Source organism: Centroberyx gerrardi, chromosome 13 (assembly GCF_048128805.1).
Source record: "Centroberyx gerrardi isolate f3 chromosome 13, fCenGer3.hap1.cur.20231027, whole genome shotgun sequence".
In the NCBI taxonomy this organism is placed as follows: domain Eukaryota; kingdom Metazoa; phylum Chordata; class Actinopteri; order Beryciformes; family Berycidae; genus Centroberyx; species Centroberyx gerrardi.
Window position 1 is genome coordinate 24,220,058 of NC_136009.1, and position 20,048 is coordinate 24,240,105.

The following is a 20,048-nucleotide window of genomic DNA, read 5'->3' on the forward strand; positions in this document are numbered from 1 at the left end:
CACAGAGTCGTTTTTGTCAATGGCGTCTTTTGTTTCTTTCATCTCAGCTCCAAACAAAGCATTCCTGTGTACACAGAGGAGAGAGAGAGGGAGAGAGAGAGATAGAGGGAAGAAAGAGAGAGAGAGAGAGAGAGGAAGAGAGAGAGGGAGAGGAAGAGAGAGAGGCAGATCAGGAAAACATTCAGCGCTCCTTTGTAGTTTAGCAAGAGAAAAAGTTTTGATCCAGTGTTTGGATTCAGCTTCCTGAGGCAGGCAGTGCAGTAAGTTGATGCGTTGCCATGGAGATGGAATACATCCTATTGGAGAGGTTGGTCGGAAGTTGTTTTGCTCTTTTTTTACTCTCATTGACTCTGATTTACTCTATTGTTTACCTGATACGCCTGTGGAGGAGTTTGCGTGCTGTCAAAGTACACGAGACATGCGTGTGTGTGTGTGTATGTGTGCGTGTGTGTGACAAGAGAGAAATATGATTGGCCGAGAGGGAGATACTGAGCTGAAAGAGTTGAGTTTTGAATGGTGTCATTGTAATTATGAAGTCTTTGGGGGGGCTCGCCCTTGCATAATTGGAAATGTGTGATGTAATTAATGCTAATTGATTACGTAATCCTTGCCTTGTAGAGAAGCTATTCTGATTTACTGTTTATACATTGGATATCAGTTAGAATACTAGTGTTTGTGTGTGTGTGTGTGTGTGTGAGAGAGAGAGACATATTGTGAGGAGTGTGAAACAGCAAAATCAAGGGAAAAAGACGGAGATAAAGCCTGCAAAGGGCAGAGTGGCAGGCTGAAAGAAGTCGGGAGCGGGACGTCCAGAAAGCCAAACGTTGGCCCTCTTCCTGGCAAACTCTTACAGCCGTCTCCAGTTTCCAGTTAGAAGTTCACTCTTTGTCCGTTAAAGGCCTCTCCGGTCCGAATCAACAGTATTGCCTTTTTTTTAACTTCATCTAGATAAACGGCCGAGTTTCGGACAAAGATTTTCACCTCGTTCAAGTTTCTCCTCTCTCCCGGCTTACAAATGAGTCTCTGTGTGGATGGATTGTCGGGATAATGTACATCTTCGTCCTAATTCTGCCCCCTCTTTCTTTTCTCTTCCCTCTCTCTTATCTCCCTCTTTTGTTGCTTACCCTCTTCTTTATCGCTTTCGCTCAACCGGTCTACGTGATTTGTTGGACGTAAGTGAGTGTGTCAAATGTGTGGAGATACAGTAACTGTCTGTCTGTCCCGGGCGGGGGAGGGGAGGGGGGAGTGCACCCGAATGTTTTGAGGAGGCACGCATTCACACCAACATCCCACAGTGCAACTCAGTAGAAAACCCAGATATTAACATAGTTATTGCCAGCTTGGGAAGAGCTGCATTTTTAAAATAGTTCTCCCCACATAAAGACATTTTAGAATGTGTTCGTCTCGTGTTGCTTATTTGTGGAAATAACTGAAGTCATAAGGAAACGTGAGGTTGGATTGTCAGCATGACTAAATATTACACATGGAAAGTTTGTTTATAGTCTCAGAGATATAAGGTCACATATCTGAACAGGTGTAGCTCTAGTGTTGTTACGGCATATTCACCACCAAAGCTCTGTGCACACTTCCACTTTTTAGTTTCAGTTTGACCGTGTTCTCTGGGTGTGTTTTTGCATGTTCCCTTTGTCTTCTAGTTCAGTGGTTCTCAACTTGAGAGTTCGGGGATTCTCAGGAAATGTATTTCTAATATGAAACTGTATAATTATTTTCTTAATCTTGCTGATTAATGTCTTTTTAGTGAAATAATAATAATCTTTCCAGCCTCCAGGCTTTTACAATAATAAATCAACATAGCCTGGAAAGAGAAAATTGTTATTAGTTGTCAAAGTTCACAATTCTACCAATTAACATCTGCAACAGGGGTTTACAAGTTGGTATTGGTTCATTTTTGTGTGACATGAGCCGAAAAGATTGAGAACCACTGCTCTAGTCCAAAATCAATTTTTGTTTTGATGCTTCCATTTGATTTGCTGATTAAAAACTGTGGTCTTGTGCTTTATGAAAAACAACAACAACAAAAAAAACCTAATGTTGATTTGCCAATTCTGGTTTATTTATTTTAGTTGGGTGCACATTTTTGATATAACCAAACCATGGTGTGGTTTGAAGTAACATTAACAGCATTGGCCAATTAACAAGACAACTATAAAAATGACATCACTTAACTTCTCTTTCCTTCTTCTTGGCCAGATGACATCTGCCACACCCCCTTCCTCTCGTAGCTCCTCCCCTCAGAAGGTTTGCCACTCCCAAACGCAGACGGACGTTTTAAAACCCTTACTGGGCGGTGGCGTGTCCGGAGGGGGCGGGACCCTGAGGAGGAGGAGGCGTGTCCTGTCTAAAGATGGGCGGAGCAACGTGCGCATCGAGCACGTCAGCGGCCGTAGCGCGCTGTACATGCGTGACCTCTGGACGACCTTTCTGGACATGCAGTGGCGCTACAAGTTCTTCTTGTTCACGGCCACCTTCGCCGGGACCTGGTTCCTGTTCGGGGTGCTGTGGTACTTGGTGGCGCTGGTTCACGGAGACCTGCTGGGTGAGAGGGGAGGGGGTCATAGTTTTACGGTCTCTCAACAGATAGTTTCACTGAGTGAGACAGAGAACAAGGACATTTGAACTTGGGTGGCACAGAATAACCACACAGACGCTTGAAAACAGGGATCTCATCCTCTTTCAAGAGAACTGTGATGCGGTTTGTTAGGTGTGAAAACATTACCAACCTCACCAACTGCAGGAAATGACCCAAAACACAAGGTTTCATTGGTATAAGGAGATGAATGCTAACATCTGATAACCAGCAGTTATTCATAACAAAATGAACTGCAAACCTGCAAAACTGCAAACTGCAGTCTGGTCAGAGAAGGTAAATTACAGCAAAGAGCAAAGCACCCATCGTACTCAGCTAAAGTTACGGGACTGGAATCAGATTTGTTTTGACCCCGCTGCCACCAAAATCTCTAACCTGGCAGGATGACAGGCCACCAAAACTCTGTCCAATAAATGAGCTACTTTTGAGTCCTTGTGACTCAAAAGTAAACTTGTGATGCAGACTAAAGAAAATGGACAGAAAACACTTTGCACACTCAACGCTCAAAACCATACGTGACTGTGAAAATGCGGTTTGAAATGATGGTGTGATAATGACTAGCTGTCTAGAAGTGTGGTAGCTGGAGGAAATGTTGCTGGGGTGGATGGAAACACTGAGAATCAGCCATATAAGGACACAAAACATGATGTTGTGGGTTCAGTCTAAGCATCTGCATCCATCTACACCTAAGGCCTACACTTTTCTTGAGGATGAGGGGGATTTTACCAGCGCTGAGAACAAGTGTTTTTCAGATTTGACTGTTAAGCTAACCTTTGTTTGTTCAATGAAACGTCAGTGATGGGAGGAGCCGACCTGATAACATCAATAACCAACCTGCTCTCACCCAAGCCTCCGTTTCCTCTAACATCCAAGTCAGGTTTCATCCTAATATACTGGTAAAAGTTACATTAAGTCCTATGTATTTTTAAATATGAAACATCTTGACTGGGTATTCTTTACAGTTTTCAGAGATATTCTACAGTAGAAACATTATAGCACTTTGCATTATGGTACACAAATTACAGGGTAATAACTGTGTAATTACATAAACATCATCAGAAAGTAACTCATAATTACTAATAACTATTTGTAAGTATAATGTGTAATTTCTCAGTTAAATGCCGGTAAGTACAGCGGCTCTGTATAAAAAGCAATATTACCCTAGAGAAGTTGTGCAATCATTACTGAATAATTACTACGTAACCTTTTGGAAACATTTGCTTAATGGTCCTTTCCTTCTCTCTTAAATGGAACTTCCACATTCGAGCTCTGAAGATGGATGTGGTTGTTACAGCTTTGTTACCCAATACCTCTTGTGAAAGTACTAGAAACACTGTGGGAACTGTACTGCAAACTGAAGTCAGGCTTGATACCTCAATATTACACTACAAGCAGTCCATAATCAGGTGTGCAGGGGTTAAAACAACAGCAGGAGATCACAGTATCTTTTATAACATTTTTTATAATTACATTTTAAATTTCCTTGTCATTTCAACTGTGTTCTTCCAGAGTTCGACCCTCCGTCCAACCACACGCCGTGTGTGATGCAGATGCAGACTCTGACGGGGGCCTTCCTCTTCTCCCTCGAGTCCCAGACCACCATTGGCTACGGTTTCCGCTGCATCACCGAGGAGTGTCCGGCCGCCATCATCCTCCTCATCATCCAGCTGGTCATCACCATGGTGATGGAGATCTTCATCACCGGTACCTTCCTGGCCAAGGTACGCTGAAGAAATCCAGCTGATTCTATCGAATGACAAAACATGCTGGAGGTACAACGAAGTCCCAAAGAGAAAATAGGAAACTTCTGCATGAAACAGATCCATGCAATTTTCACATTCATATTTTTTGCTCCCTAATGTGGAAATTGAATGAACCTTTTCTCAAGCATTTTCACTGTGTACTATGCTCCCCTAAATATTCCTCTTAAAAATACTCAAGCATATCTACATACTTACTATGTTGCACTCATCTGCTGTTATTTTGAGTGCAAGACACCGTTGCATGCACCTGATCTATGAACAGTTCATCAGGTTTAGAGCAGGACTGACTGGCCTTCCTCTGCTCAGGTTGCTCGGCCAAAGAAGCGAGGCGAGACGGTGAAGTTCAGCCAGCATGCTGTGGTGTCGACCCACGAGGGCCGGCCCTGCCTCATGATCAGGGTGGCCAACATGCGCAAGAGCCTGCTGCTAGGGTGTCAGGTAATACTGTGTGTGTGTGTGAGAGAGTGTGTGTGTGTGTGTGTGAGAGAGAGAGAGTGAGAGAGAGAGAGAGAGAGAGAGAGGCTTTCTGATATTTCTCTTATAACCTCGTCCCTATTATACTACTACTACTACTACTATATTGCTCCTGCTACTACTACTACTAGTAGTAGTTCCACTAGTAGTTAGAAGTAGTACAACCCCCCTAATACTAGTACTACGACTACTACCAATATTACCACTACTACTCCTGCTACCACTACTAATAGTGCTACTACCACTACTACCACTACTACTACTAAGACTACCACTACTACTACTACAACCATTGCTATTACTAATACCAGTACTACTACTACTACTACTACCAATATTATCACTACCACTACTACTCCTGCTAACACTACTACCACTACTAACACAACCACCATTAGTACTACTACTACCAGTCCTACTATTGCTACTACTACTACTACTACTAATAACTAGATTTTTATACCACTTTGTCTTACCAAAATTACAAAGTGCTGTATGATGAATCAGAGTCAGAATGTCTGCAGATGTCATGTTCACCAATAATACGTCAAAAAGCAAAACAAACTTGGTTAACACAGCTGTCCCCCTGTGAACAACGTTTCGTCCAGGTGACAGGGAAGCTGCTGCAGACGTCGCTGACCAAGGAGGGCGAGACGGTTCGCCTGGACCAGAGGAACGTGCCGTTCCAGGTGGACACGTCCAGCGACAGCCCCTTCCTCATCCTGCCCCTCACCTTCTACCACATCATCGACGACAGCAGCCCCCTGCGAGCCTGGGCCGCCAAGGGTAAGGACGCCGCTGAGATTTGGCGGGTGGCGGTACTGTTATGAGTAAAAAGTTTTTTATTGTCGCAAACTTTTGAGTTGCGCTGAGTCTGTCAGCCAATAAGGTTGGAGATACACTAGAAGAGTTTTAAAGCTGTACCAAACAACTTTTCACTTTGGCGGCTCCAAGTGGCAGCGAGGAAAACTGTTTGAATTTTTTAAAGTTTGGAGGACTTCATTACCCAGAAATCATGTGACGTGACATCAGTAAACTGCGCACTCCTCAGACCTAAATTTCCTCTTCTTAGTGAATGACTGGCATGAACAAAATAAAAAAATATCAATCAATCAATCAATCAATCAATCAATCAATCAATGATGGGGGTGGAGGGGGTGAAGAGGTTCAGTCGCTAGCTGCTGTTTAAGAGACAGTTTTATATTTTGCTCTTAAATATACAGCAAATTTTCCTTCTTTCCTTCCTTCCTTGTGCCTTTCTTCCTTTCTTCTTCTTTTAAGTGATTGTTAAAACACTCAGTTTTAAAAAAGTGACATACAAATAGTTTATTTATTATTCCTTCCTTCCTTCCTTCCTTCCTTCCTCTTTCCTCCATCTATCCCTCTCTTCCATTTCATCCTACACCCTTCTGTAATCCATCCTCCTGTTCCCTTTCCTTCCCCTAGGTGGCGGCTGGACAGACCCGGAGCTGGCCGACTTTGAGCTGCTGGTGATCATGAGCGCCACGGTGGAGCCGACCTCCGCCACCTGCCAGGTCCGCACCTCCTACCTGCCCGACGAGATCCTCTGGGGCTACGAGTTTCCCCCCGTCGTCTCCCTCTCCCCCTCGGGCAAATACGTGGCCGACTTCGCCTTCTTCGACAAAGTGGCCAAGACCAAGACCACGCCCGTTTTCAAACCGGCCAGCCCCCAGCACGGGTTCCAGGGCAGCGGGGGCGGGTCCGTGACGGAGGGGGTCGACCCGGAGAAGATTCGTCTGGAGCAGAGCTACAGGGAGAGAGGGGAGGACCGTGGGCGGGTCAGAGACAGCAGCCCCCTCAGTGTGCGCATCAGCAATGTGTGAACGGCTGGACTGGCGGAGATGAGATACATCCCAGCGGGCATTTCATGGACGGCGACGTGCAAGAGGTGGCCAAGTTCAGCATCAACCCAAACGAGCACGAGCATTTTCACAATATGACATTATGGCATGGTAAAAAATCATATTAAAACAGCTTTGGAAAGAAATTTAGGTCCCGATTTCACAAAACGATGCTGGCAGCAGCTATGGACGACAACGGACATCATTTCAACATTCATTTTGGCGTTGTATTTACACAGGTTTCCAGTGCTGGTGCAGGCCGTCTTATCAACATCTATTCAATGTCAAAATGTTTGCTGGGATACTATACATTTTAGACTGGGTTCGACTGTGTTCATGGGTACAATGAAGGCACAACACAATGCCTAACTGCAGCTATGTATTTGAGTGTGGGGCGTGCACATTCAACACACACACACACACACACACACACACTCACACACACGCTTTCATACATAAAAATAACGCGGAAATACCCCGCTCACAAACTTCCCCTGAAAACCCTACATGTGGTAATGCATATTGAACTTGAGAACTCATGCAGCTTGAACTAGAACTGGATTTACAGATCACACATACAAACACACACACACACACACACACACACACGTAACATACATTTTATGTGTATTGTACATGTCAATGCACTGTAATATTCTAGCTGAAGCACTTTGGAGAAACTGTTATTTCACTAATGTAGCACTACACAATGGAATGTAGACAGATTTCAGATTGAATATACTGTATTCAAGGTGCTGTGTATATTTGGTGTGGGTATGCCTTGTTTTCTGTATTTTTCTGTATGTACTGTAAGTCTGTTGATGTTTAAAAACAGAGAAGGGTAGCACTTTATGTAAGTACAAGAAGTACATTCGCACCTTAGGAAGGTTAGTAGCATTTATAACTGGACTTAGCATGTGGATGTAAGCTTTTAATATTACTAAAAGCACTTATACACTGAATATCATCTTTTTGAAAGCAATTAAACTGAAGCTTCGAAATGATGCTTCCTTCCTACAAAGCTAATAAGACTTGTTGTTGTTCTGTATCAGTGGTTTTAAGCAAATCGATTGATACAAGCAAGATATTGTTTCTAGATTTTCACAAAGAGCTACTGTTTGTAGATGAATCGGTGCTTGTAGAAGGATGTGTAGGCCTAGCTGGTTATCGTAGGGCACACCTACATGTACATTGAGAGGCTTTCTGTTGTATGTAACTGTGCAGCCTCTTTTTTAAAGTGGAAGCCCACTACTTCCATATATACTTCCATATTGTGTTTTGGGGAACTAACATTGTGAAGTAATACTGAACAGTGTGTCCAACCTCCCTTTCACATACAAGGGCATGACTTTGACTATAAGATGACTACACCAGAGGTAGATGCAGTTAAAGTGATGTTGTACGTGATTGATAATGCTTCCATTATGATGGAAATAGGGACGGTGACAATGATGGTGAGAGACAAAGTAAAGACGATTATGATGGATTTAACTATGTTGGAAATGTACATCAAGCTCCTGTGTGCTAATGGTGTTTAATGTGCAGACGGAGAGATCTGATGAAAAAACTGGGAAACCTCTCCCCAAAAAGCAATTTAATAAAGAAATATAGCCGCAAGCAGCAATTGCGGGGTCCAAGCACAATTTGAAAAGACAGACAGATAGACAAAACATTACAGAAGGTAGAAAGACACACAAAAAGAGACATGTTGTGAAGATCAGACATGCAGTCTATTAGTCATGGCTTAACACTTGTTGGCCCGTGACTTCTGTTAAGTTAATCTTCTAACTGCAACCACATTGTTGAAGTCATTCCTAACGTAATATTATATTATTATATTCTACTATTGTTGTTGACAAGTACTGACTTCGTCAAGCCTGGATTTGAACCCACAAGCTCCCACATGAAAGGGTGATGCTTTACCTACTGAGCCAAATGGCTGTTACAGGTTTTATGAGGAGAAGCTAACTAAAGGGAGAAGTATTGTGATGATTGACAGACTGACAGTGCTAATCACTTAATTGAACACTGTAGTGCTCTCCATTAATGAATAAAACAATACTAAGTCACACGGGCCAAAAAACTGCTGCTGCACTGATCTCTCTGGGTTGAAACTTCTGGCCACCCTCCAATCAGTGATGCCAATCAGGTATTTTGCCATTGTCAGATGATGTCAAACACCTGCTTTGAGTTTTCTGTACTGTGTGATTTAGTGTTGATTTACTTTTCATGAAACTTCAAAAGGGTCACACTTCATCAGAGACTTGAACTCACAATCTTGTGCTCTAAAGACCTGAGCTTTACCACTCTGCCAACTTCCACTTTGGTGTGCTGTAGTGGGGAAACAAAACAAAATGACAAGTGATTGGTTATAGGTGATAGTCCAACTCATATTGAAAGCCTCAGAAAGAATATTATAACTGTATTAGTGCCCCACATCAATCAACTTACACATGGCTTTACAGACATCATCTTGACAGTCCAGACATCGTTTGTATTTAGTTTGATGAAGACTAATCAAACTATCTTGAACATATCACATTGTCAATTTATCAAACTATTTGCAGCTGCACATTTCCATCTACCGTGCGCTCAGTTCAAGATATCATTATTATGTTTGGGCTGTTTACTAATTAAGATATGACAATTTCAAAAATCATGTTGTTTTTTTCCTGTAACATATGGTTTAGGAGGACAACACTGTGGGATCACAGTCAGTTTTTGCTAGAAACAGAGGGCTGACTTCAGAATCGGGGTAGGTACCAGTGTACGAAAGATTTATCTGACTTCAGCCGACATGTTCTGAAAATTTCAGCTCTCTAGGACATACGGCTGATTTTTTATACATTTTTGAAGTTGTGACTTGAATACCTATGAAGACTTGATTATTGTGCAATAAGCCACGCCCACTTTAATCAACAATGACCAAATTTCATGGATCGACTTGGACATCATCCTAGAACATGTGTAAAAATGTTCATAAAAATCTATGCAGTCAATTATGAGATATTAACTTTTTGCATTTGTAGCGCCCACTAGTGGTAGAGCTGAAAATGCTTTTGTGGGTGTGTTCACGCAACACTTCTCAACATGTGTTTAAAATTTTGGCTTGATTAGATGAACGGTTAATGAGTTATGGCCAATTTAGTGTTATGGCGTGTTTCGTTAAAAGTTTATTGGTCGATAAAAGCCAAACCATTTGACTTATCAATAACCTTTATACAACTTTGAAAGAGGACGGTCCCAAGAGTCTCCACACCAAGTTTCATGTGAATTGGATAAATGGCCTAGGAGGAGTTGCGAAAAAAGTGTTTGTTAAATAATTCAAAATGGCGGACAATATAATATGGTGGACATTGAAAGTGACATGTGACCTGCTCTATCATTTCCAGTCACATTGACCCCTTAAACCATTTTGAGTTTAATACACTATTGGAAAGAGGAGAATTTAAGATATCAAAATTATCTTTGTACTCCAAAGATTGAGTGAGATGCACCCCTTGATGTCTTGACTGTTTCAAAACTATGTTTTTGAGAAAAAGGACCTCAAAGTTTGAAGTCAATTCTGAGACATTTATTCAAATAAAGAAATCATTTAAACATAACATACTAACATTACATTTGCAGTCTTGAGTGCCCATACATACACAGACATACACACACACACACACACACACACACACACACACACACACACACACACACACTCGTGCATGTGTGCATATGCAAGTGCATGAGATTTAAGAGACACAACTTCCTGATTTTTTTAAAATGGCAACGCTGCTACTTCTTTGGACCGCTTGTCTTCTGTATTCAGGCCGAATACAAGGTAAAACTATATATAATATACAACTATAACATTTCTACCTCTTGATAGTTCATTGGCACTTGTCACTTAAGTTATACATTTTTACAGTTTTTCAAAAGCAGATTGGTCATGTAGCTCATATATAAATGACAGTGTAAACTTTCAATTCAAGTGAACATTGAAGTTATGTGTTTTTTTTACTTGACAGCAGAAATTATCAGGTTTTTTATACTCAAAGAAACGGGTCAAGAGAAATCAACATCAATCAACAGAAATAAAAAAATCACTTAACAAGTGCTCTTAAGTGTTTTAAAACTAAAACAGGGTTTCCACATTCAAAAGGATGGTCATGATCGTAGACTATGCTACTATTATTATTTGAATAGTTATGAGGAAAAGTGAGTATTGCTCTATTGAAGAAACTGTCACTGAAAAGTCTATGATGTTGGGCAGGGGTCATAAAATAGATTTCACCATGGGGCCAAATTCACACAGAGCAAATACTCTTTGGGCCGGGCCAAGGGGGGTGTTATACTTCCAAAACTGAAAAAGAAAGACAATCGGCAAATAAGTGAATAAAGCTAAAAGGTTATGTTGAAATTAAGCATGGTTTATCGTTTTGTCTTAACAAAGCCAAATGGTTGGGACTGGGAGTTACAAGCCTATCACAGGCAGCGCATAACCCTAACAGTCTATTCTTTTGTTATTAAATAGCACTGAAACAGTCACACTTCAGTATAGGCCTTGATAGCAGGACAGTTTTCAATATTTTACCTTTATATCGATTATACGTAATTATAGGCTAATATAATTTTGAAGAAATGCATTGAAATTTTTTATTCTAATTCTTATTTGGTGTTGGGGGAGGATGGAGTGCGGCCAGAGAAAAATTTTATTACACTTGGCCGTACAAATTGTGTGTCAAACTGAGTCTATAATTCAGTGAACACAAATTAACTTGAAAAACTCAACAACCAACAGTTTTTTTTATTTTAGTTTTTTTTAAAATCTTTTTTGCATTTTAAAATGTATACAACTTTGTTCAAAAGAACCCCACTGGGCTTTCACGCCATGACTTTTCCTAAAATGGTCATATTCATCTTTAATCTTCACCTAAGTATTTAAGCTTTTTCTATTGTTGTTCACATTGTAAGTCTTTCTGGAAAAAGAGCATCAGCTAAAAATGTAAATGTAAATGTAGTGCCATTTAACAAGGTAAAATCCCTCAAAGACAAAATACCAAGAAATGATTTACAATCAGAACAGGTCAAAATCTTTTTTCTGCCGCATTGCGTATTGTTTAAATGTACTTCAAAAGCACAAGCATAAGCTTAGGAATCTTTTAAATTTACTTTATTTTCTCCTTTTAGTTTCAGTGTATATTCTTGCATGTTTTTTGACTTATAGATAACATCTGTGGGAATTTTAAGGCCTCTGAAACCTCCCTATTCTATTTTGTTTCTATATATGTCTATTCAGTTTTCATACAATGATTTATCACGGTGATGAGTGTTTTTTATTTTATCTGTGCTCTATGCAGATTATTTTACCCATGCCACACTGCAGCAAAATATTACTGCTGAGCTTGTTCAAATTTTTGTCTAAAATCGGTCCAAACAAATTTGGGATGTTGGTGGTTTAAAGGCATATCAGAATGTTGGTGTTAAGAGTTAAGAGCAGCATGTTGTGCAATTTGGTTTCTAGAAAAAGAATCAGGCAAAATTAATACATTAATATAAAAACACAGAACAGGGCAAGAAACAACACAGGAAACAGGAAACACTGAGATAGCTGATGTGTGGTGAGCGTTCTGGTGCAAACTGGCTGCCGTGCATCACCCAGTGTTGAGTCCCCCCCCCCCCTTTGAGTACTTAGAAAAGCGCTATATAAATGTAATCAATTATTATTATTAACACGTGCCTTACGCACACTTGAACTCTGCAATATGTCAGCTGGGCTGGACAGGAGGCCAATTAAGGGGAAGAACATGGCTTCTTCAAACCAAGACCTACCAGTAATATACAGGGATAAATGATAACATTGAGAGCAATGAGGGGAAAGAGGAACTTTCAGTCCTCCACTTCCCCCTGGCCTGGAGGGGGGGGGGGGGGGAGGGGGGGGGGTCTCCTTTTGTTTTCAGTGTAGACTGAGGAACGGCCAGCAGAGCTCTGCCTGAGGAACTCAGGCTGCACTCTGGCTCATATGGGGTTAAAAGATCTGAGATGTAGCTAGGTGCCAGACCTAGACGAACTTTAAAAATGATCAATAAAAGCTTGAAATCAATTCTGTAAGAGACAGGTAACCGGTGAAGGGAAGCAAGGATTGGAGTGATGTGGTGTCTACATTTGGCAGCTATTAAAACCTGACGGTTGCATGCTGTATGAGCTGGAGGAGTGAGAGGGACTTTTGACTGAGGCAGCAGGAGAGGGAGTTGCAGTAGTATAAACTAGATAAAGACATGGGCGACATTCTCCAGGTCAGCAGAAGATAGAAATGGCTTGATTTTGGAAATGTTCCTCAGCTCACAGAAACAGACATGATCCCTCTTCACCTGCTTGTCAAAGTAAAAGTTAGAGTCAGAATACATTCTTACATTTCTGGTCGCTTGCTTCACCCTTGAAGATAGGCTACCTAGTTTGTTTTGAATTAAGTTAGTGGAGCTAGGGGGACCAAAGAGAACAATTTCAGAGTTATTGTCTTTGAGTTGTAAAACATTTTGAGCCACCCAGCTCTTAATATCTGTGATGTATTCATGGAGGGTATTGAGGCAGTTTGGGTTGCCAGGTTTGACAGGCAGGTATATCTGAGAATCGTCAGTGTAGCAGTAAAAAGAGACATTATGTTTCCGGATAATGTGAGTACAAGGAAAATAAGATGGGACCTAAAATTGAACCCTGGGGAACCCCGCAGGTAAAATGAGCTGAGGGTGATGATGATGATGATGATGATGATGAGTTACTTATGGTGACAGAGTAAGTTCTATTGGTGAGGTAGAAGTTGAACCAGTTCAGTGCTGCTTATCAGTTCAATGTGTCCAAAAATTTTTTTCCTGTCCAAACAAAAATGAAGATGAAAGGTTTCATGCAAAAAGTGCAAAGTTGTGTGCAGTAAATGCTTCAGTTGAGAGATAATTTCCGGGTCACATATTGAGAGAACCACAACACCAGGAACTTCTGTCTGTACACGACTTCTTTAGTGTGAGAAAAGAGCTCGTACTGACTGTAAATGTGTTGTTCCACAGTAAACTGCTGCAACCACTAACGGAAACCCTGACTGCCCTTTTAGACTGCAACGCAATCTCACTTCCTTATTTGCTCAATGTGTTTTTTTTCTTTTTTTTTATGGTCATTATTTCCTTACTTGTAGCAAATGGTGCTATTGTAATGTTGAATAATCTGATGGGACCTATGGATTTTTGTAAGCATACAGCTATACATACTGTTCGATTATTTTTTAAGTTTATATGCACAGTGATAAAACAGTGAGTTAAGTGATGAAATAGTGATAAAACATAGAATTTTCAGCAGATTCATTTTCTGCAGATGGGATAAAAAAAGCCAAGTAACATCTCACCTCAAACAAAGGAAACAACACTACTACTACAACTACTACTAATAACAATAATAATTGTTAAAGAATAATATAGTGAATTTACTGTACATGCAGGAAGTACAATATGTATCAGGGTTAAATAGTATTTTTAAAGGTGGGAGAGCCCCACTCCGTAGGATTTCCCCTGTCATCTTCTGCATACAGAAATAAATGTATGTTAGGAATAATGAGAAGAACACACAGTGTGGGAGAGCAAGGAGAGAGGACTTGAGGGTTCAGAAGTAGACCAGCCAGCACAAGTGATCAGATTAGGTTAGTTTTCTTTATCAACTGTTAGACAAGTTCTTTTGGTTATGAAAATATAGCAAAATGAAAAATCACAGTAAGCAACAATCAACACACTGATTCACATTCTATACCTGTCAAAGAAGTGATGATCCAATTTGTCAGAAATAAAAACTAAATAACTGTACATGTGATTTTGATCATGTTATCTGTCTATTAATTTTACAGGGTCCAGTGCTGCGAGCCGTGTGTTTGTGCTGAAGGGAGAGGATGTACGTCTGGATGTCCAGAAACCTGATCTTCTGAGAGGGGTCATTCACTTTTTTTCATGGACATTCAAAAGCAAATACCCTGTAGTAACATTATCTTCTAAATCAGAACCAACAGTCCATAAAAATTACACAAGAAGGGTTGAGCTTCCTATTAGAAATTACTCTTTGCGATTGAAGAATCTACAAGAAGCCGACAGTGGAGTTTATACTGCAGAAATGATTGGGGATGAAAAGCATACAGTTGCTGAATACAATGTCACAGTTCAAGGTAGGTTCCTTAACGTTTCAGACTTTGATAGAGAGTAGTACCTGCTGTCCTGTTTCTAAAAGCCTTCAAACCTCTGTCTTCCAGAGCGAGTGTCTCCAGCTGTCCTGACAGTGGGCTCTGTCCCCTCCAGCTCAGACTCCTGTAACCTCACTGTCACCTGCAGCGCTCAGGACTCTTCCATCAGCAGCACTGTTACATGTGACAATCAAACCTGCTCTCAGGAGGGAGGAGAGAGGTCAGAGGTCACGACCTCTGCTGCCTCCCTCTATGTCTACCTGTCCAATGCCTCAATCATCTGTAACCATAGCAACCAGGTCAGCTGGAGCGAGGACATGAAGAAGATTAAACCTCTCTGCCAAGCCAATCAAGTCTCTGGTAAGACAGAAAGAGAGATCAACACACTGACAGCACAGATTTGAGTTTTAGTTTTACAAATATTTAACTAGCTAACCTAGCTAACTTAGTATGGCTAGATTGCAGTTTCTCAGTTGGTAGCAGAGCGCTCGGCTTCATAATATTATCTTCCTCCTCTCTGACCCTTTGCCTTTTTCACTGGGCTTCAGTCTAATGCAGGGCTTCCAACTCTTTTCCAAAGCTATTGGCTGCTCAAAAAATCTCCAGAAGTTGCCAGATGAAGTCACACGCTAATTTGCATACAAATATATTTGCTACACCAATCCTGCTCTCCCTCTGCTCTTAGCGGCAGCAGGAGTTTACGCTGTATATGAGAAAACCTGTGATCAGACCTCTTTGGAGTAGACAAGCAGCGCAAATCAGCATCACCTGTGCTGATTTGTCACCAAATGAGTCAACACATTAACATTTTTCTCAATGGTCAGAAAAAGTTGTTATATTTGTTGCTAATCGCTTTTCAGAAATAAAGTTGCTAAGTCTAGCAACAGTTGCCAAGCTGGCAACAGTGATCTAACACTACTACTAAAAATAGTAGTCTCCAGCCATTTAAGTTAACTCAACCAATGAGATTATTTCTGCCGCCTGAGAAATGTTTGTAGAACTAAAACTGCAGTTCTACAAGATGTGAAGCTACAGTAACATGCTCTCCATTCTGCTGGGTGAGTTGAAGTAGATCTACATTTCCAATCTTGTTTTTGTTTTTATTTACAGATCAAAATCCAGATGACTCATGCGTCATTAAAATTGTGGTACCTGTTCTGGGCATCGTACTTTTAGTACTTTTAGTACTTTTAGTCTTCCTTCTCCGTCGTCGAAAGAGTGGAACATGTAAGTCCCAGTGTGCATCATTTCAACACAGAATGAAAATTAAAATCGTCCATACTAAGTCTGGAATTTTGCAAGTTTAATCCATGAAGACAGGAAAACATTGTATATTTTTTACATGAAGATTGGACATGGAGTAAGCAGCAATTCACCGTGGCTGTGTACAGTACCATTTACAGTCAGACATTTTGATGAGCTGTGGGCTAATTTTTTGATCAAATTAAAAACCTCACAATAGTTTTATTTGTGCAGGTCTAATGATGCTCTGTAGTGATTTCCATGTAATTTGTGCAAAGTATGTGGGATTAATTAGTTTTACAGTTTTTAATAAAAACAGAGTGGACTTCATAATTCAGTATAGGTATCAGTGTATGAAAGTTTTGTCTTGTTTGGGCCAATAACCTCAGAAAATTACAGAGCTGTAGCATGTATTGCTGATTTTCTTTATGATTTTTAAAGTTTTAAAATGTAGACCGCTGCTAATAATTAAAATGTACTACACCCCATGTAGTTAAATGGGAATTCACAGCCTTGACAGAGTGCATGCTTAACCATAGGCAGGGTTGTGACAAACTTAGGTGTGTTATTTTCTAGAGATGGACTAGCTGTTAAGACACACTACATCTGGAACCAATACTATCCATATTTCACCTTATGGACAAATTACACCAGGGCCATCTTCTGTAGGCCTACCTTTCTTCTCTTATCCTTCTTACTGTCAAAAAAAAGTAGCTTTCTCATTTTGTAGAAGAAAAAGGTAAATTAAGGCTGACTAAGAAAAGGCAAATTAAAGCAAAATGTTATTATGGTACATCATGTCAATACATGGTACTGTATTTAATTTTTTCTAGATGAAAGAGAGAACACGGAAAATACAGTGTATGATACTGCTCAGGTAAGACTCAAAGTTTTTTTAATATAACTTTCCCACTCACATTGATGAGGATAATTTCAGATGTTCTGATCTAATTGACAGATTACCTGATTACGAGGAATAGATAAAATTAAGAAATCTTTTCAATAAGAATTAGAAATTTGTCTGGGTGATATTGCAGAGACATACAGTATATATCATAGTTCCTTAGGCTAAAGTGCTGCAGTGTATAAAACACATGAGCATACACTACAAGTGAACATTTTCAAATGTATATAACATTAAATTAAGCAGTCTAGAAGTTGAAGGAAAAGAAAAGTAATGCTTTACAGTGGCTTTATTCCAGCCCATTAATCTGCGTATTAACCTGTGGAAATGTATTATAATAATCCAATAAAACTTACATTATGTTGTAAGTGCATCATCAAGGACCCCTAATTTAGTCCACATTAGAGCCACGGACTCCCATTTGATGAGATTTTTTCTCTCAAACTCAAATCTGAGAATATTTTTGTTGTTAGATATGATTTTGTCCAGAATTCCATGACTATCTGTATTGTAGGTAGAGAGATAACAGTGAAACTATGATCAAAACAGTCATTCTTCTACATTCTCTATTTGTTTTAACTTCTTGGAAATGAAATAATTGTGAAGTTTAACAATTCATCAATTTTCTGGGGACCCCCTGGAATCCCCTCAAGGACCCCTGGTGGTCCCCGGGCCACACATTGAGAACCACTGCTGTAGATTATATATACAATTGATTTTTGTTAAGTACTTAGAGTATCAGTGTATATACCATGCTTTTCCAAATGTTAGTACACATGTTAAAACACTGGAATAAGGCTATTGAAAAGTGAAAATACCAAACAACATTTTTCTAACAACGTCATATGTGTTTTCCTTCAGCATCCCAACAGAGACCAATTTGTGAATCAGAATCACACAGCTGACACTTCAGTCCCTTCTGAAACCACCACCTACAGCTTGATAGGGCTTCACACAGCACCCATGGGACCCACTGAGACGAGAGGCAGCAACCTGCCACCTGAGAGCGTGTATGCTACAGTTGCCAAGCCTGCCAGGCCTTGAAAGAGTCATCAGATTTTCTATTTCATGTACTGTACTTTCCCTACTTTTCCTGCTCAGATTTCCAGTATTTACATTTCTATAAATTGCAAATTCCACTTTGTTCTAAATGTGGCTTTGAGAAACGACACTTTATGCTGAGCTCTGCTTGTCTAAAAATGACTTCAGCTTGCAGAGTTGCAGACAGGATTATTTTTTATTCTGTGTCTAAATCAGGTTGTTCAGCCGGGCGTTCACTCATCTAGACGGGAGCTGAAGGGGTTTAAGACCGACACAGAGCTGGCTTTCTTTCTCCTACACATGTCTGTGGTTATGTGTAATGGCATAGTTTATTTATGTAGTCAGCTACCTGTACAGCTACGAAGTCATGTAACCTAACCTAGCAACTTAGTTTCACTTGTGGGTACATAGCCGGCTGCTGACAGAGAGTGGGGGTACAGAAGGGAAAGAAACCATAGTGACTTACATTAGTGAGCAGACCATGGCGTTCCTCCTGTCCGGTGTGTGTGTGGGTTGTAATCACGTCATTTAGTCCGCATTTGGCGTCTTGTGCCGACATCCTGTGTCGGTCCATGTGTCCTGCCTTCTGCCAGCTTGATCGGCCGTATTCGGCACATTTAATACAACTCCATACTCCGTTTGCGTTACTTGATTTGTGTTTAGTCTAGTTCGTTAGCGGTAGCATTTTCCATTAGCTGCAGCTCGTAGCATCAGAATAGTAAATGTCGGATAGGCCAGTTGTCACAACTGTCACAATTGAAAACTAGAGGTTTCCAGAGGTGACTGTGTATTTTCTGTCGTGGCCCCTAAACTCTGGAACAAGCTCCCCACTTAAGTAAGAAATGCTACCTCATTTTAAAGTTTCAAACAGCATCTTAAAACTCATCTTTTTTCTGCGGCCTTTATTGAATAAAGTGGACTGTTGTGAGTTTGTACTGTTGTTACTGCTATACAATCAGCATTCATTGGTTTGCGCCTATGAATTTGTGTGTTTGCATGTATATACAGATGTGTATTTTTGTGCATATGTGTGTATGTACACTATACGTGTGTATGTGGACATGTATGTGCATATATGCAGTTTATGTGTGTGTATATATGGGTACTCTATGTGCAGTACGTGTATTTATGTGTGTGTGTACATATATACATATATATTTGTGTATGGGTATGTATGCATGGATATGTTTGTATGCGCGTGCGTATTTATGTATATATGCATGTATGTATGCATGTCTGTGTGTATGTATGTAGGATGTACGTGTATGTAGATGTAAATACTTTTGTATATGTGCATGCAGAATGTAAAGGAGAGGGGCAACTTAGACAATTAAAAAAAAAACACCAGTGTTATCCTTTAACATTTCACTTTTGGGATGGTCATAAATTCTTAAAAAGGTTTTGCCATTGTAATTTACAATATAGATCTGTTTAATGTTTACAAAAAACTCCACATGTACAACATATGGAGTCATATAAAGGTCATGTTAAGCTGTTGCGTACTACTTTTTTCTTTGGCTCCAATCATTTTGAGAATGAAATATTTCTCCAACCTGCTGTTTGGCTACCTTTCTCTTCATGTATAGATAGCAGTTTAGGTCTTTTAATACTCAAGGAGGCCAGACAAGATGCTGCACACTCAGAGGCTTTTATTTTTTCACTGTCCCTCCTTGATAGACAAGTGACCAATATGAATTTCCATAACAATGTTCTATATACTAGTCTGTAAATGTCTACCAGTTATTCATATAGCCCATCAGATTGTTTTCCAAAATATTTTAGCATTAAGCTTGTCTTACAATATGGTAAACTGTGGACGTAATGGGAGATTTGTCCCTGTAGAATAGCACTGGTCTCTATTCATGTGCACTGTTACTAACTATGGGTTAGGGTACTGTTCTTTAGCCTGTGGGCGTTTATTCTCTTTCCTGTTTAAACCACAGTCAGTCACTTC

The 20,048-nt window shown here is 40.2% G+C and overlaps 3 protein-coding genes across 3 annotated transcripts in view; 2 read left to right on the forward strand and 1 right to left on the reverse strand.

The window, feature by feature from the left end:
* Nucleotides 1–15,938, reverse strand: part of pnp5b (purine nucleoside phosphorylase 5b) — a 36,896-nt gene extending 20,958 nt beyond the window's left edge. The window contains exon 1 of the mRNA XM_071921585.2: nucleotides 15,926–15,938. The gene's annotated coding sequence lies outside the window, so the exon portion shown is untranslated. The remainder of the gene's footprint in view (nucleotides 1–15,925) is intronic.
* On the forward strand, nucleotides 269–6,689 carry LOC139928892 (ATP-sensitive inward rectifier potassium channel 10-like). The gene is made up of 6 exons (XM_071921603.1): nucleotides 269–307; nucleotides 2,212–2,557; nucleotides 4,118–4,329; nucleotides 4,678–4,809; nucleotides 5,454–5,631; nucleotides 6,292–6,689. The coding sequence occupies exons 1-6, from the start codon at nucleotides 269–271 to the stop codon at nucleotides 6,687–6,689; spliced, it is 1,305 nt and encodes a 434-aa protein (XP_071777704.1).
* LOC139928909 (uncharacterized) lies at nucleotides 10,475–19,599 on the forward strand. The gene is made up of 6 exons (XM_078287449.1): nucleotides 10,475–10,536; nucleotides 14,581–14,892; nucleotides 14,977–15,267; nucleotides 16,018–16,134; nucleotides 16,983–17,026; nucleotides 17,915–19,599. Exons 1-6 carry the CDS (start codon nucleotides 10,479–10,481, stop codon nucleotides 18,095–18,097), a joined length of 1,005 nt encoding a protein of 334 aa, XP_078143575.1. The 5' UTR covers nucleotides 10,475–10,478; the 3' UTR covers nucleotides 18,098–19,599.
* The last annotated feature ends 449 nt before the right edge of the window (nucleotides 19,600–20,048 follow it).